The 17413-nt window shown below is 32.5% G+C and overlaps 3 protein-coding genes across 5 annotated transcripts in view; 1 reads left to right on the plus strand and 2 right to left on the minus strand.

The window, feature by feature from the left end:
- The window catches only part of Oys (lysophospholipid acyltransferase 6), a 32270-nt gene that overhangs the window by 9343 nt on the left and 5514 nt on the right, over nt 1–17413 (plus strand). Inside the window, exons 2-3 of one of the 3 annotated variants that reach the window (XM_072008606.1) lie at nt 15288–15433; nt 16318–16395. The exons of the other annotated variants lie outside the window; for them this stretch is intronic. Of the exons in view, the coding sequence (XP_071864707.1) occupies nt 15288–15433; nt 16318–16395 (224 nt within the window). The remainder of the gene's footprint in view (nt 1–15287; nt 15434–16317; nt 16396–17413) is intronic. 3 annotated transcript variants of the gene reach the window in all.
- LOC139989815 (hymenoptaecin-like) lies at nt 1487–3174 on the minus strand. Its single transcript, XM_072008453.1, has 2 exons — nt 2994–3174; nt 1487–2133 (listed from the first exon to the last, which is right to left on the minus strand). The coding sequence occupies exons 1-2, from the start codon at nt 3078–3080 to the stop codon at nt 1774–1776; spliced, it is 447 nt and encodes a 148-aa protein (XP_071864554.1). The 5' UTR covers nt 3081–3174; the 3' UTR covers nt 1487–1773.
- On the minus strand, nt 10786–12370 carry LOC139998093 (uncharacterized). The gene is made up of 3 exons (XM_072022359.1): nt 12004–12370; nt 11647–11670; nt 10786–11488 (listed from the first exon to the last, which is right to left on the minus strand). The coding sequence occupies exons 1-3, from the start codon at nt 12353–12355 to the stop codon at nt 11073–11075; spliced, it is 792 nt and encodes a 263-aa protein (XP_071878460.1). The 5' UTR covers nt 12356–12370; the 3' UTR covers nt 10786–11072.

Here is a 17413-nt window from a genome sequence, read left to right on the forward strand (position 1 = left end):
GTACAACTCGAAAGAAGAGTAATTTATTATTGCGCAAATCGGAAATTTTATACTAATGAAATGCAAAAGATAATTTCGAAGAGAGTATAATTATTTTAACATGGCAGTTTAAGAATAACACAGTGTTATAAGAATTATCCAAGTTCATAACGTTTGTTGTAAATGTGTAAATTTGTGTATAATAAGCGTATTTTCCCTTTGCATTATATATTCTACCAATACGTTAGCTGCTACGACAGTCACTAGCATTAGACTATGGACAATATCCCGTGACTTTGGCGCCATGTCCGTATTTCGGTTCTGCGAATAAGATGTAATAAAATTTATGCAATGCGCAACACATTTTTAAATGTATAATCTGGTCAGATAAAAATAAGACTCGAATGTGAATCGTCGTCTGTTCTAAGTTAAAAACTCCCCCCTTCCTCGTCAGAGTTCTATTTTGAAACACAATTTTATTTCGACAGCTACGCGGAAACGAAAAGTTAATAGATCCAATTGACAGCAGATTTTTTATTCGGACATTGTCTTCCTCAAACGGATCGCACAAACAATTTTATTATTTTTAACAGATCGTATAGGCGAATAAAAGGTCGCTGGTGTACCAGAATGCCACGAATGAAAATGTTTCAATGATCGTATTAACATGTGGTATCACGACATTTGATAGTAGATATGCGTGCGCAGAATTCGCGCTCTATAATCGGTTAATCACGAAAGTTGGTCTAACGAGCTTGAAGGAAAATCTGCACGTGATCTTAGAATCAGTCACATAAGTGATCTCTCAGCTGGTCACGTTATCGCATTTCATCGGCCACGGTCAAACGTTATTCTTCTCTGATGGCTTTCGTGGCGTACGACATGGGGAAGTTTTTCTCGATCAAGACTGAGAAATTGTCGAGAATCACGAATCCGACAAAAGAATAATTGTACGGAAGCTAGTTCAGTGTGACTTAAAATGGTAGTTCCAAAATTCAATATGAACAATTAGGGTAGTTTAAGACAGGTAGACCTAATTTATACAGCTTTATACTTGCTATTCAAATATTTTGTTTTGGATCGATCTTTACATATTGTGTAACGTTTAAATTAGCGAATTTATATCTACTTTTTCATATCTTCTTTTTAGTAACAGTATATTTATTTTTATTTTTATGTAATTTATCATTATTTTTATTTTTATTGAAAAGTAATATTTTAACTTAATTTTTGAAATTTTTTCTCAAAAGTACTTGGCACAGGTTGTTTTAAAATCATATTGATCCAAATAAACGTGCAAAATCGTTTTTTTTTCGCGTATCATCCGTTATTCTATATATGCTATACGTATATTCCAATAACTGTAACCTCATCATTGTCAAACTCAGCTATCAAAAGCACTAGTTACATTCTAAACGCTTATCGCTTGTACTCAATGCGCTAAAAGTTCATTTGCGCTCGACAAGTTCGTTTACCTTTATCATTGGTGACACATAACTATACACCATTTATGTTATTACATTACGTTTATTATCATTTCTTTTCAGTACAATCTCTTAATCGTTAATGTTTTATCAATTACATAAAATATACGAAATGAAATAAAGTAAATGCATATCTCAAATAAATAATCATTAAATACTAAATAAATGCAATTAATACAAGACAATACCAATAGTAATTGATATTACGTTAAAACGGATCTCTGTCTAAGTTCCACTAATTGTGTTCGAAAGAATTCTGAATTTGCAGAAAAATCCGTAGTCTAATCGTTAACTGTACGCATAGATAGATTTAATATCCTAGTTCCTCTGACATCACGTCATCGACGTCGCGTCTGAATCTGAATCCACCACCAATGCCGAAGCTGGGCGAGATTCTGCCGCCAGGACCGCGTTCAGCCTGGCTGTATCCTCTGATGAAGCCATTCTTGTATTCACGCCCGATTTGGACACCCAAGTGTGGTTGAGCAGGCTGTCCTGGACGAATATTCAGTCCACCGTACGCGTCCGCGTTCACTCCGTTTCTATCATATACGCGTTGATGATAATCGACGTCCAAGGATGGACGACGATCCGGTCCGCTCAATGGTTTCTGTCCCTGGATAACGACGGACCCTTGAGGGTCGGCGTGTCGTCGAAAACGAGGATAGCCCTGAGAAGAAAAAAATATAGATTCACAGTTAACGATGAACGGGACTAGAACCTTTTCTCGTGGAACATATTCGGAATCGATAGAGAAAGGAATTTGGAACGAAGAAATGGTGGGTAGGGATTCGGACGAAGGGGAAAGTTTGCGATATGGTGGCTGTAAGGGAAGTTTCGAATATCGATACTTGATGGCAGTTCTGGAATAATATTACATTAACTAGTAATTTCAGCAAATTGACGAGCTAGAAATTTTTAGAATTTTCGTTTAAAGTTTGTAATTTTACGATTTTATGTCAAATAAGATAATCGGTCGATTGATAATTTACAGAATTTTCACGTGAAATTTTATTCGGTCTATTAGTAAGCTGTTGGTGTCATTATGCAAGAGAATTTGAAAAATGTCACTACTAATATTAATCGAATTGTGCAATAGGAGCGGGATTTAAAGAATGGATTTCTATTCGAATTATTTAAGGTTCCTGAACGAAGTTAATGTGTTTTATTTCTTCCTTTTTTGTTAATGGTATTTAATAGGTTAATATATGCGTTCATAGTATTCAAAGGGTTGATGCGTTAACGTGACACAAGAATAAAAATGTTAAGTTTAAGATGTAGCGTTGGAAAATTCTTGAAAATTCTCAAATTCGTTCTATTATAGATTTTCGTAAACAATTCTCGCTTAATGATATTTTTAAGTTGTATATTTGTAATCAATCCATACGCAATTTTCAAATTATTACAGAGTTACAGATTTAAAAATTACTAATTATCCAACTACTATTCTATTATAATATTATTTCAATCACATTTAGTGTTAATTTTTAAGTAGCAATTTTAAAATTAATTATATAGTAAAGTTCTTACGTAGTATTCTTCCACAGCTTCAGGTTCAATTTCTTGAGCAGCAGCGTATGCAGCCATGCAAAAGAGAGCCAGCACGATGAATTTCATCTTGGAAATTGTCTTTTGATTCACTTGGAACTCTTTGACACGAGATCTCTGATGCTCTTGTTTGTAGAGCTGATCGATTTCAATACCACAATCGGCTGGAGCTTGCTCTTATATACCAATTTTACGCTGAAGCTTTTTCCCTGTCTTCTTTGTGGCAATTGGAACCGGGGGATCACCGTCGGTTCCTTATCCGCTTTTCTGTGTCTCTGTGATTATCTCTGGGAATCCCACTCTCGAGTCATCGGAGGTCAATAATACGAGTGTACATTATGCATATTTTCAGTTGTTCATGGACTTTGTTGCTTATGCGTTCGATTAGAATACAGATTAGAATTTCATTATTTATAGCTTTCAATTACGTTCTTTATTTCCTTTTTTCTTTGATATTGTTTCATGTAGATCGTTATATAGATACCGATATCCGTATAATACAAGGAAAAGGAAGTCTTCGTAGAATATTCGTAAAATCTTCGTAAAATCTTCGTACGAATATCGAATGGCTTCAAGAACATTAAATTATGATTCACTTAGTGCGAAATGAAATTTGCGCCGGTGTACAAGATAGTGCGGATTTAGATAAGTACATTATTTTTTTAATCGCAGTATCGCGTTATCATGTAATTGACACTTTTGGCTCTCCAAATCTAATATTCTTGGAACACTAAATTACGTCATACACCGCCTTATTCTCACAAAACGCTCTAAACACGAGCAAAATGATCTGATTAAGAAGATTTTATAACGAACGAAAAAAAGAAATTTCATAATGGTCAATTTTAGCGTCTTATACGATGTATTGGAATGTGGCATGATTCCGACCTGTTTTGTTTTCATTTACATACGCGGGAAACGATACAAATATATGTATGTTACTATATTTGTTTCATGGATGAGTATTTAAGATAAATATAAAGTAAGTGATGCATCAGACGAGAAATTCTTCTTAAAATTATATAATATATATGTATTTTCATGCAGAGAACATAGTACGTAATTAAAATTATCTTCGTAATAATTTTCGCGTGCGAAGCAACATTTTTTTTTAACTTTCATCGTTGTTTTTAATATGCTGTATTACATTCTACTATTTTAAAATTGTAGATTGTAATATATGGTTCTTCAAATATAACGCTCTACCTACGTAATTTACAGAGGTTTTTGTTTCTTTTTTTAAAATTTGTGCTTTATCCTATGAATACGACGCATTATAAACACCGTAGAACAATAGAGATAATGTAGGCTAGCGTGCTCTCTTTCATACGCGACCTTCGTAGTTCGTACGAGTACAATACACATTCTGTTGCTCTTTACGAACTGGAAAAGCCCGTGGGGACCAAAGTGGTTACTCAAAATTTCCCAGTTTTGCGATCACTACTTTTAGAATTCTAATCTACATGCGTGAAATATGAATGTTGTGACAAACGATCCATATGATTGACATAACGATTAAACTTGACGCGAGTATGATTTCGCAAGACGTATCTCTCACTACGTGCCACGAGGTTATTCCAGTTCTTCTCCGTGAGAACTGACTCAGAAAATAACCAATTCCCGATAAGAAAAGAAAAATACATCCATAGTCCGTTGATCATTTCTGTCATTCGTCAGTTTATCATCGAAGCCTTAATATGAGAGGTAACTTATATCTTTGTTTTGTAAGTTACGCAACTCAACTATATCTTTGCAAATGTGAAGAATTATCTACAAACGTAATTACACGTTAGTTTGCTAATTAAATTTGCGTCACTTGGAAGTCGAATTGATCGATTTAAAAATCGAAAAATAGAGAAAACTGATAATGTTAGGAGCGCTATTTTTGAAAATTTACCTTGCAATTGTGCAAACTACGAACTTATGTCATTTATCTTTTAAAAGTGGGATATTAACCGCGTTCCTGGCTAATGAACTTAATTATTTATGAAAATAAAATGCGGAGTTCGGCATTTAAAAGACTCATTTAACAGGAAATACCATAGGAATTCAAAAAGGAAAAATAAAGCAGCGTTAAGCGAAGAATCCTAAAGAATTCTACAAATTTTCTCATTTTTAGAGTAATTCGTTTCTCTGAGAATAGGATTTTTGCAATTATAGTCATAATGCGCATCGTGTATGTAAGCCTATTCTTATAGATTTTAGCGCTTAGGAAATTTTATTGACCGAAGAATTTGAGATGTTTTTGCAGTTCTGTAAATGAGATAAATTTATGCTGGTAAAGGGCTGAGTTATTTTCCTGATTCTTCAAATGTAGTCAAGTAAATCGAGCTTAATAGGACTTGAGTATATTTCTTATTTCCTATTTTATTGTGTTGAAGAAATTTGTTGGGTAAGATAGATCTTTTGGAATCTTTAAAATTATGATGAAATGTTAGAATCACGTATGAATGAAATTCCAAGCTATGTTTTACGTTACATTGTTCGAGAAACTACTGCAATATTAAAGTCTTGTTTGACAGAAATCGAATGCCTATTTCTTGTGTAATAACATCTGACGTTTGAAGGAATGATTGAACGTAATAACCACTGTCTTTTTGCAGCGGAAGATATTATTTATCACGTAGAAAGTGTTATTATCAGTAAATCTGATATCATAGTTTTATAACGTTCTTATAAAGTTTATTTCAAATCGCAGGCTTTAATTACACTAACATAAATTTGAAGAAACATTAGTATTATGTGATATGTATGATATAATATACTTAGTCTATTATAATATGGCAAAGTATATGTACATATCACTCGTCTGGATAATTATAATGAAAGTTAATTTTGTGAAATAATTAAAAAGTAATTACATTTTAAAGTCAAGAGAAGTTTTGATCCTATAACGTTGAAAAGTATTTAAGATAACATGTAACTTGTAACAGTGTAACTCACAATTTCTGCACTTTCATTTCTCTCTGCTACAAGTTGTTGACTTAGCAGTTTTCTAAAAAGTTGTATTTTCTCTATCTTCTTATTTCACTTTTAGCGTTTCGCGCTTACTATACTGTCAATCGAATTTCTGTGCCGAGCAATTCTTACAAAACTTTTTCCATACAATTTACACGTATGTACTCCAAATAAATATATCTTTAGAATTTCCTCTTAACTTTCACGCGTATTAAATGTTACGTATTAAATTAAAATTACAAAAATTAATAATGTACTTGTATATGTATAGTGACGGACAGAAGAAAGTTTAAAATTGATATTTGTATGCAAGCAAAATTTTTGTTAGGTACTATATCTGTATTAAACGTTCGTCTGTTACATTACGTTAAATTATATCGTACATTCTCTTTTCTTGTAAATTATAATTTATTTTTATAAAATTGCTCCGTTTGCCCCGTTTTACTCTTTAAATTTTGACCCGTTCTAACATAAAGTAACTTTCCACTTATGCGATTATAATCTATATAAAAAATGAGATTTGTACAAATTAGCATGTTAATGGTATTGCTCTCTGGAAAGAAAATCCGTTATATTACTCAAGAAAGGAAAGATTATTTATGCAAAGAACACTCATTTCTATGAATTTATTCATCGTGTAAATGAATTAACGCTCGTTTCAAATTCGTTTTTATATCCATGATTTGTTTTGAATCGGAAACGATTCATTCACGTTAATTGCTATTCAACTATTCCAACACAAAATTACATTTTAACATTGTTCGTTTCTAGTCGCATTATTTCAAAATACAATATCCCATTTGACAACAGATGACAGAGAGAAATATAAGCGTCTTTAACCATGTTAGAAATAAAGCAGCATCGATGTCCGTATCGTTGAAAGCACATGACAAAGTCATTTTATAAGATTGATCGTCAACGCTTGAAGATCGACAAATTGCTTCGTGTTTATGATTTCTATGTGAGAAATCAAGATGATTTTCTCGTGTCTTCTTTTCAGAGTTGGAGTCGTCGTCATATTAACTATAAGTAAGGATTTCCTAGTCGTATGTTTCTTCTTCAACAAATCTCTAATTGCACGGTATTTGGAAATCCGAATCTACCTTTAGCCGTATTTTGTTAGCTGAGACAAGAAAGAACTAACTGTACGCGGTCTCCATTCATCTTTGCGCAAGAACAGCAGGTACCGTTGCGTCACTCAAGTTACAGTTACATCCAAGAATGTAGTTTAAACGTGTTTTGTACGTACGTGTGTTCAAGTTTAAATACCGTTACATTAATTGATTTCCCTTATCGCTATTCTAACCCATTTCGATTTCTGCGAAACAGCGGATGATAAAATGGGAGAAGAAAGAAGAAAGTGAGTTCGCATATGAGAAAAAAAAAAGCTGTGAAGACAGTAGTCTCATTGTATCGGTTGGTGTTTCATTGTTTTTTAAGAAGCGACGTGAACTAGATTCGTACAACCTCTTGATTATTTCTGAGATGTTGAATTTTTCCAGCTCTCTTGTTCTAGATTTCTTCAATTTAGTCATTTGTGAACAGGACACTCTAAACTCTAATTAGGTCTTGGAGGACCAATTCAGCCATTCAGGGAGTTGATGAACTGTTTCTCCATAAGTGTCGAAATAGCTACTGTCTACGGTACAACTCGAAAGAAGAGTAATTTACTATTGCGCAAATCGGAAATTTTATACTAATGAAATGCAAAAGATAATTTCGAAGAGTGTATAATTACTTTAACATGACAGTTTAAGAATAACACAGTGTTATAAGAATTATCCAAGTTCATAACGTTTGTTGTAAATGTGTAAATTTGTGTATAATAAGCGTATTTTCCCTTTGCATTATATATTTTACCAATACGTTAACTACTACGAGAGTCACCAGCATTAGACTATGGACAATATCCCGTGAATTTGGCGCCATGTCCGTATTTCGGTTCTGCGAATAAGATGTAATAAAATTTATGCAATGCGCAACACATTTTTAAATGCATAATCTGGTCGGATAAAAATAAGACTCGAATGCGAATCGTCGTCTGTTCTAAGTTAAAAACTCCCCCCTTCCTCGTCGGAGTTCTATTTTGAAACACAATTTTATTTCGACAGCTACGCGGAAACGAAAAGTTAATAGATCCAATTGATAGCAGATTTTTTATTCGGACATTGTCTTCCTTAAACGGATCGCACAAACAATTTTATCATTTTTAACAGAGCGTATAAGCGAATAAAAGGTCGCTGGTGTACCAGAATGCCACGAATGAAAATGTTTCAATGATCGTATTAACATGTGGTATCACGACATTTGATAGTAGATATGCGTGCGCAGAATTCGCGCTCTATAATCGGTTAATCACGAAAGTTGGTCTAACGAGCTTGAAGGAAAATCTGCACGTGATCTTAGAATCAGTCACATAAGTGATCTCTCAGCTGGTCGCGTTATCGCATTTCATCGGCCACGGACAAACGTTATTCTTCTCTGATGGCTTTCGTGGCGTACGACATGGGGAAGTTTTTCTCGATCAAGATTGAGAAATTGTCGAGAATCACGAATCCGACAAAAGAATAATTGTACGGAAGCTAGTTCAGTGTGATTTAAAATGGTAGCTCCAAAATTCATTACGAACAATTAGGGCGGTTTAAGGCAGATAAGCCTAATTTATACGGCTTTATAATTCTCTTGGTATCAGATAGCGGACGGTGTATAAAAGTTTACACTGTATATAATATTTCATATATAGAAATTTAGTTGAACAAGAGTTTAATTATAAATTAATTGTTTTTAAAAGTATGAAGTAAATTTTTGGAGATGTTCTTATCTTTATAAACTTTGATTAGATATTTTTAAATAAATTAAAATCGGATTTATTCGAAATAAAAGGCATTTATTGATAAATTTATATTTTATACCTTCAAAACTAGGAAGCAAATAATTTTGTGCGACTAAGAGAACTTATATAGGTAGTGTTAAATTAGAAACTTCTACAAATTTTGTAAATTACGAAGTATTTTAAACGTACGAACTATAAATTTATTTGGTATACTGAATATTTTTGGTAACGTTTGATATTTATTGAATCTCCATGTATCGTGTATTAAATATATTGTCTATTAAAAAATTTTCAGCTTACACACATACACACGATGCAAAAATATCCCCAGTCGACAATCCATAATTTTGTGGCTGGTAGAAGATCTTATGCTGTCTCTGAAACGTGTCAATAATAAAGTTGAAAATACGTAGGAAAAGCAACGTGTTACAATCATTTTTTTGATGTCTCTAAAGTCACTTTTTGTAAAATGCAATAATTATTTATTGTTATAAATGCAAAGGAAGTGGAAAAAAATAAATTTTTTTTTACTCAGAACATTTTCAATAAAATTGAAGAAGGAAAGATAAAAATTGAGAGAAATGTTCTCGATTAAAGAAAGATAAAGTGCAAAGCGCGAGGTAATAATTCGCGAAACGGTGATCTACCGTGTTCGATAGCTTATCTTCATGGGGTGATCGTTCGAATGGTAAGATAAAATCAGTAAGATGTCAGCGATAACCGAGAAACGTTCCTACGAATTTCATTCGAGATTAGCGTACATTTTTCTTGTGAAATCTAAATTAATTCTTATGATTTTGTGTATATTCGCATCACTCGTATCGTATAACATATATATGTTAATACATGACAAACTTAACAACTTAATACGTACATAACATACATATGTATGTTGTTTTTAATGGAATTTTAGATCAAACTCCCGTATAATTCCACGTGAAATTCCGATGAAAGGAATATACATATTTCAAATGTAACCCATACTTGAAAATTTTTATAATTTTTTAAAAAATTTCAATAGTATCATTAACCTTTTAAAAGCTCGTATCGATGTATATTTCAATTGCAAGCTCGAACAAGGTGAAACAGCACCTATCGCAATAACAATGACGTAACAGAACACAGTCACGTGTATATCAGTGCTTTCCATTGGTCATCCTGCATCGAACCACTGCTTAGAAATTAAACTGTTCGAATACGTAATGGCGCTTAAGATATTACGATACTACATCATGATAAAGTGATTGCGTATGTCAAATATCTTTCTTTATAGCTCTTTTTATAACGTCAACTACTGCTAAGTTATATATAAATTATTGGCTTGGAAAAAATTTTTTTTCGTGGTAGTATATTAGAGACCTAGTATATTCTCTTACGAGCTGACACGCGTTAAACATTTTACGACGAAGTATTATCGTATTCTGCTTTCAAATATTATTTTTTGAACTGTTTTAGAAACTCCAGAGTTAATTGTTTGATTAATTATCTCCGATAAGTTCTGTGCTTTTAATTTACTGGGTCGAAAATTAAGATACATCATATATTCTACTTCATTCCTAGATCACAAGTATTTGTTATTCAAATATTTTGTTTTGGATCGAATTTTATTTACTGTGTGATGGTTAAATTAGCGAATTTATATCTACCTTTTCATATTTTCTTTTTAGTAACAGAATCTTTATTTTTATTTTTATTAAAAAGTAATATCTTAACTTAATTCACGAAATTTTCTCCACAAATACTTGGCACAGGTTGTTTTAAAATCATATTGATCCAAATAAACGAGCAAAATCGTTTTTTTGCCGCGTATCATCCGTTCTTCTATGCTATACGTGTATCACAATAACTGTGACCTTATTATTGTCAAGCTCAACTATCAAAAGCACTAGCTCAATTCTAAACGCTTATCGCTTGCACTCAATGTGCACTCGCAATCGACAAGTTCGTTTACCTTTATTATTGGCGACAAATAACTATACACCATTTATGTTATTACATTACGTTTATTATCATTTCTTTTCAGTACAATCTCTTAATCGTTAATGTCTTATCAATTACATAAAGTATACGAAATGAAACAAAGTAAATGCATATCTCAAATAAATAATCATTAAATATTAAATAAATGCAATTAATACAAGACAATACCAATAGTAATTGATATTACGTTAAAACGGATCTCTGTCTAAGTTCCGCTAATTATATCCGAAAGAATTCTGAATTTGCAGAAAAATCCGTAGTCTAATCGTTAACTGTACGCATAGATAGATTTAATATCCTAGTTCCTCTGACATCACGTCATCGACGTCGCGTCTGAATCTGAATCCACCACCAATGCCGAAGCTGGGCGAGATTCTGCCGCCAGGACCGCGTTCAGCTTGACCGTATCCTCTGATGAAGCCATTCTTGTATTCACGCCCGATTTGGACACCCAAGTGTGGTTGAGCAGGCTGTCCTGGACGAATATTCAGTCCACCGTACGCGTCCGCGTTCACTCCGTTTCTATCATATACGCGTTGATGATAATCGACGTCCAAGGATGGACGACGATCCGGTCCGCTCAATGGTTTCTGTGCCTGGATAACGACGGACCCTTGAGGGTCGGCGTGTCGTCGTAAACGAGGATGGCCCTGAGAAGAAAAAAATATGGATTTACAGTTAACGAAGAACGGGACTAGAACCTTTTCTCATGGAACATATTCGGAATCGATAGAGAAAGGAATTTGGAACGAAGAAATGGTGGGTAGGGATTCGGACGAAGGGGAAAGTTTGCGATATGGTGGCTGTAAGGGAAGTTTCGAATATCGATACTTGATGGCAGTTCTGGAATAATATTACATTAACTAGTAATTTCAGCAAATTGACGAGCTAGAAATTTTTAGAATTTTCGTTTAAAGTTTATAATTTTACGATTTTATGTCAAATAAGATAATCGGTCGATTGATAATTTACAGAATTTTCACGTGAAATTTTATTCGGTCTATTAGCAAGCTATTGGTGTTATTATGCAAGAGAATTTGAAAAATGTCACTACTAATATTAATCGAATTGTGCAATAGGAGCGGGATTTAAAGAATGGATTTCTATTCGAATTATTTAAGGTTCCTGAACGAAGTTAATGTGTTTTATTTCTTCCTTTTTTGTTAATGGTATTTATTCAATCACATTTAGTGTTAATTTTTAAGTAGCTATTTTTAAATTAATTATATAGTAAAGTTCTTACGTAGTATTCTTCCACAGCTTCAGGTTTAATTTCTTGAGCAGCAGCGTATGCAGCCATGCAGAAGAGAGCCAGCACGATGAATTTCATCTTGGAAATTGTCTTTTGATTCACTTGGAACTCTTTGACACGAGATCTCTGATGCTCTTGTTTGTAGAGCTGTATCGATTTCAATACCACAATCGGCTGGAGCTTGCTCTTATATACCAATTTTACGCTGAAGCTTTTTCCCTGTCTTCTTTGTGGCAATTGGAACCGGGGGATCACCGTCGGTTCCTTATCCGCTTTTCTGTGTCTCTGTGATTGTCTCTGGGAATCCCACTCTCGGGTCATCGGAGGTCAATAATACGAGTGTACATTATGCAGATTTTCAGTTGTTAATGGACTTTGTTGCTTATGCGTTCGATTAGAATACAGATTAGAATTTCATTATTTATAACTTTCAATTACGTTCTTTATTTCCTTTTTTCTTTGGTATTGTTTCATGTCGATTGTTCTATAGATACCGATATCCGTATAATATAAGGAGAAAAAAGTCTTCGTAGAATATTTCAGATTCTGCAAGGATGAAATTGATAAATTGGAAATTTACTTTTTCGATATTTCTGTAGTTTATGGTATTTTTATTTTTTTTTTTTTTTTTTTTTAATATTTTAATGGCTCCAGAATAATTTGATGGAACCTCCAATAATTTTTTAACAATACATAAATGTACAATACATAACAATACATACAAAATGCATAAAATTTCTACGAAAAAATGACAAGTTGGTCATTTTAATCATTTTGGTATTTTTAGTGTTAAATTCGTTGCGTTTTTCGTCACTTTTCACCCAACCGTGTTCTTATGGTGATCAAATTTTGTAAGTGAGGGATATCTTTAAATATTATTAATGATACATATATATTTCGTATTTCCATTTTACGTTGAAGGTTTTCTCAGAACATCATTATGCTATTTGTCTCTTGAAACGAAACTGAGATTGGGAAGATTACTGAATACGAGCAAAATGATCTGATTAAGAAGATTTTATAGCGAACGAAAAAAAGAATTTCATAATGATCAATTCTAGCGTCGTATACGATGTATTGGAGTGTGGCATGATTCCGACCTGTTTTATGTTTATTTGTACACGAGGGAAACGATACAAATATATGCATGTTACGATATTTGCTTCACGGATGAACATTTAAGATAAAAATAAAGTAAGTAATGCAGCAGGCGAGAAATTCTTGTTAAAATTTTATAATATATACGTATTTTCACGCAGAGAGCAGAATTTGTTGGAATCTTCATAGTAATTTTCGCATGCGAAGCAACTGTTTTTTTAACTTCCATCGTTATTTTTAACATGCTGTATTACATTCTACCATTTCAAAATTGTAAACAAAAATAATTGTAAAATCTATTATGCTGTAATATATGGTTCTTCAAATAAAACGCTCTACCTACGTAATTTACAGTTCTTTTTCTTCTCTTTTTTTCAAAATCGTGCTTTATCCTATGAATACGACGCATTATAAACACCGAAGAACAATAGAGACGATATAGGCTGGCGTGTTCTCTTTCATACGCGACCTTCGTAGTTCATATGAGTACAATGCATATTCTGTTGCTCTTTACGAGCTAGAGAAACCCGTAGGGACCAATGTGATTACTCAGAATTTCCACGTTTTGCGATTACTACTTTTAGAATTGTAATCTACATGCGTGAAACTTGAATGTTGTGACAAACGGCCCATAGGATTGAGATAACTGTTGATCTTGGCCCGAGTATGATTTCTCAAGACGTATCTCTCCTTGCGTGCCACGAGGTTATTCCCGTTCTTCCCCGTGAGGAGTGACTCAAAAAATAACCAATTACGGATAAGAAACGAAACATACATCCATAATCCGTTGATCATTTCTGTCATTCGTCAGTTTATCACCGAAGCCTTAATGTTAGAAGCAGTTTATATCTTTGCTTTGAAAGTGACGCAACTCAACTATATCTTTGCAAATGTGAAGAATTATCTACAAAAGTAATTACTCGTTAGTTTGCTAATTAAATTTGCGTCACTTGGAAGTCGCATTGATCGATTTGAAAATTGAAAAATAGAGAAAACTGATAATGTTAGGAGCGCTATTTTTGAAAATTTACCTTGCAATTGTGCAAACTACGAACTTATGGGGTATATCATTTATCTTTTAAAAGTGGGATATTAACCGCGTTCCTGGCTAATGAACTTAATTATTTATGAAAATAAAATGCGGAGTTCGGCATTTAAAAGACTCATTTAACAGGAAATACCATAGGAATTCAAAAAGGAAAAATAAAGCAGCGTTAAGCGAAGAATCCTAAAGAATTCTACAAATTTTCTCATTTTTAGAGTAATTCGTTTCTCTGAGAATAGGATTTTTGCAATTATAGTCATAATGCGCATCATGTATGTAAGCCTATTCTTATAGATTTTAGCACTTAGGAAATTTTATTGACCGAAGAATTTGAGATGTTTTTGCAATTCTGTAAATGAGATAAGTTTATGCTGGTAAAGTGCTGAGTTATTTTCCTGATTCTTCAAATGTAGTCAAGTAAATCGAGCTTAATAGGACTTGAGTATATTTCTTATTTCCTATTTTATTGTGTTGAAGAAATTTGTTGGGTAAGATAGATCTTTTGGAATCTTTAAAATTATGATGAAATGTTAGAATCACGTATGAATGAAATTCCAAGCTATGTTTTACGTTACATTGTTCGAGAAACTACTGCAATATTAAAGTCTTGTTTGACAGAAATCGAATGCCTATTTCTTGTGTAATAACATCTGACGTTTGAAGGAATGATTGAACGTAATAACCATGATCTTTCTGCAGCAGGAGGTGGAATAAATTTCAACTAATGTGTTATTAGATAATTAAGAATTTTGTATTGAAACTGGCAATTATCTTGAAAGTTGGATAGTTAAATTGAAATTCGAACACATTAAAATTTGGCAATATGACGATGTTAGGCAAACTGAATCGTCGTCGAGTAAATTTTCGTGAAATTTCACGCTCGACTTTCTTTCCTGTGAATTTTCATCTCTCTTGTAACAAATTTCAAATATTTAACTCAACGAGATATCGATAAGTATACCAGAATTCTTCCTAAATTCGTTGAAAGCGCAAAACAGTAAAAATAGATCCAGTTTGCCTACGAAGTGTTAATATCTAATTTTCTTCTTTTTCAACACGAGGTTTCATCGGCCAATATCGTAACATATGCATTTTCTTGATTATGTGCAGGTGAATTTTCTACTAACACAGTTCACAGCACTGATATTGGCTGGATTTTTGAGAACGTTTCTTAGTCCAGTTGCCGTGACAGCAGCCACCAGACATGTATTTGGTCTCGTCATCGGCCTTGCGCTTGGATATTTCTGCTTCGGCAGGTAAACAGATCTACGTAAATAAAGAGAAATCAATTAGTTGAGAAAAGTGTCGTATCTCTGATAAGCATGATAGTGTTGTGCGAAAAAGCCATTTTATACGCTCATGCTATTGTACAAGATGTCCCATGATTAATTGATATATTAGAAACTTTACTTTTATTGATACTTATCTTAAGTTAGATGTAATACTTTCCCATGGTACGAACAGTAGCGATTCTATGTATTAAATTTAGAGAAATCAAAATAATTACCCATCTATATCGATAAATTCGATATAGGAATGATTTTTTGTTAAATATACGATTTGAAGAAGATTGTCGAGATATTTATATCTGAATACTTACAATTAATTGTTTCCACGAACATTGTGTATTTCTTCAAGCGTTCTAACTATAATATCTAGATCTCTTTATACGAAACATATTATATGAAAATAAGTAGACTGAGGATTTTTATACAAATTTATTGTTCTATGAACTATCAACTGCAGAAATAAAATTTCAATAGAAATCTGTTCCACCTATTAAGAATTATAACAAGAACTCAATTTTGAATACTTTATATATTTTCCCCTTCGAATTTTGCATAAGTGCATGAAAATTCACGATCTAATAATTATGTGCTATGTTGAAGATACGTACGTTAAAATGATCTTCGCTTGAAATAAGTCTTTATTTAGAAAATATTATAAAATACATTGATTATATTAATTAAAAGTGGACATATCCTGTACAGTAGAATTAACTGTATAGATTAGTGCATGAGACTAAAAAGAAAAAAGAAAAAAAAACGATAAACGGAAAAGAATGTTTGTAGCATCCTGAGGATCCCCTCTATATTTAACCACCTTGCTTCATTAAAAAAGAAAACTCGTATCTTTTCAGGCAGGCGATTCACCTTGCAGGCCTCCCCGCCTTATGTTACATAGCAATGCGCACACAAAATCCTCGTAATATACAGAGGCAAGTTATTTATATCGATATTTTCATTATAATTATAACTATGGGGCACATTGATTAGTTTCATTAGTCACTATAGATTTCATATCCTATGAAAGCTTTGCGCAGCTTGATAAAGTACCGTTCCCCGATGAAAAACATTTTTCTTGAAAAATTATCCCACTAACTACGAAGATATGTGAATTACGTTGAAACGTGTAATTTAGCAGAGTGTAAGGTTTACTTTGAAGATTTAGAAACGTAAGTATTCTACAAATACAAGTTCCTGTCCCGTTTTGCACGTTATCAGTTTAGAGTATGTAAATACGGTGCAACTTCTTTCCAGAAATAATAAATTTCTCAAAATAAATTTCAAATCTTTTTGTATCGCGTAATAAAATTAATACAATGGAAATATAAATGTACCTTTACAAAATTTATAACTTCTCGTAATAGTACTTCGTAGATAATAAAAATCCAAAAACATCTTTTTATTATACTCTTTGTACTTTGAACAATAATTACAAACCTATACTTAGATCGAAATTTGTTTAAAAATTTATATATCTCTCTTACCACGTATCGCAATGACGAGCCGATAAATGAAGAAATACCTAATAATTTAACTAATTTTATTATGACAAGTTCTATTGTTCAAGAGATACAGTTAAGCGATTTCAAACGGAATAAGCATTAAACCGTTTAGTATCAGGCATATCCTATAATTTGCATTAAAAAAATATTCTACTTATTATATATTTTATATTCTAATACTCTCTTGTAAATTCAACTAGTTCTACCATTAAATGATTTATTTCTAACTTTTTGTATAATACAACATTTAAATGTATCTTTCTTGTATTTTGTAACTCTATAGCTACAGAACTAATCATAAATTTTAATTTCAACTAGCGATTACTGAACTGCGCATGTTTTATGAGAAACCGAAACTTTTATTAACACAACTATAAAAATAGGAACATCGTTACTTGTATATAATAATAAGATATAACAAGATAATTTTTATTACAAGTTATAAATA

This window comes from Bombus fervidus, chromosome 1, assembly GCF_041682495.2.
Source record: "Bombus fervidus isolate BK054 chromosome 1, iyBomFerv1, whole genome shotgun sequence".
NCBI lineage: Eukaryota > Metazoa > Arthropoda > Insecta > Hymenoptera > Apidae > Bombus > Bombus fervidus.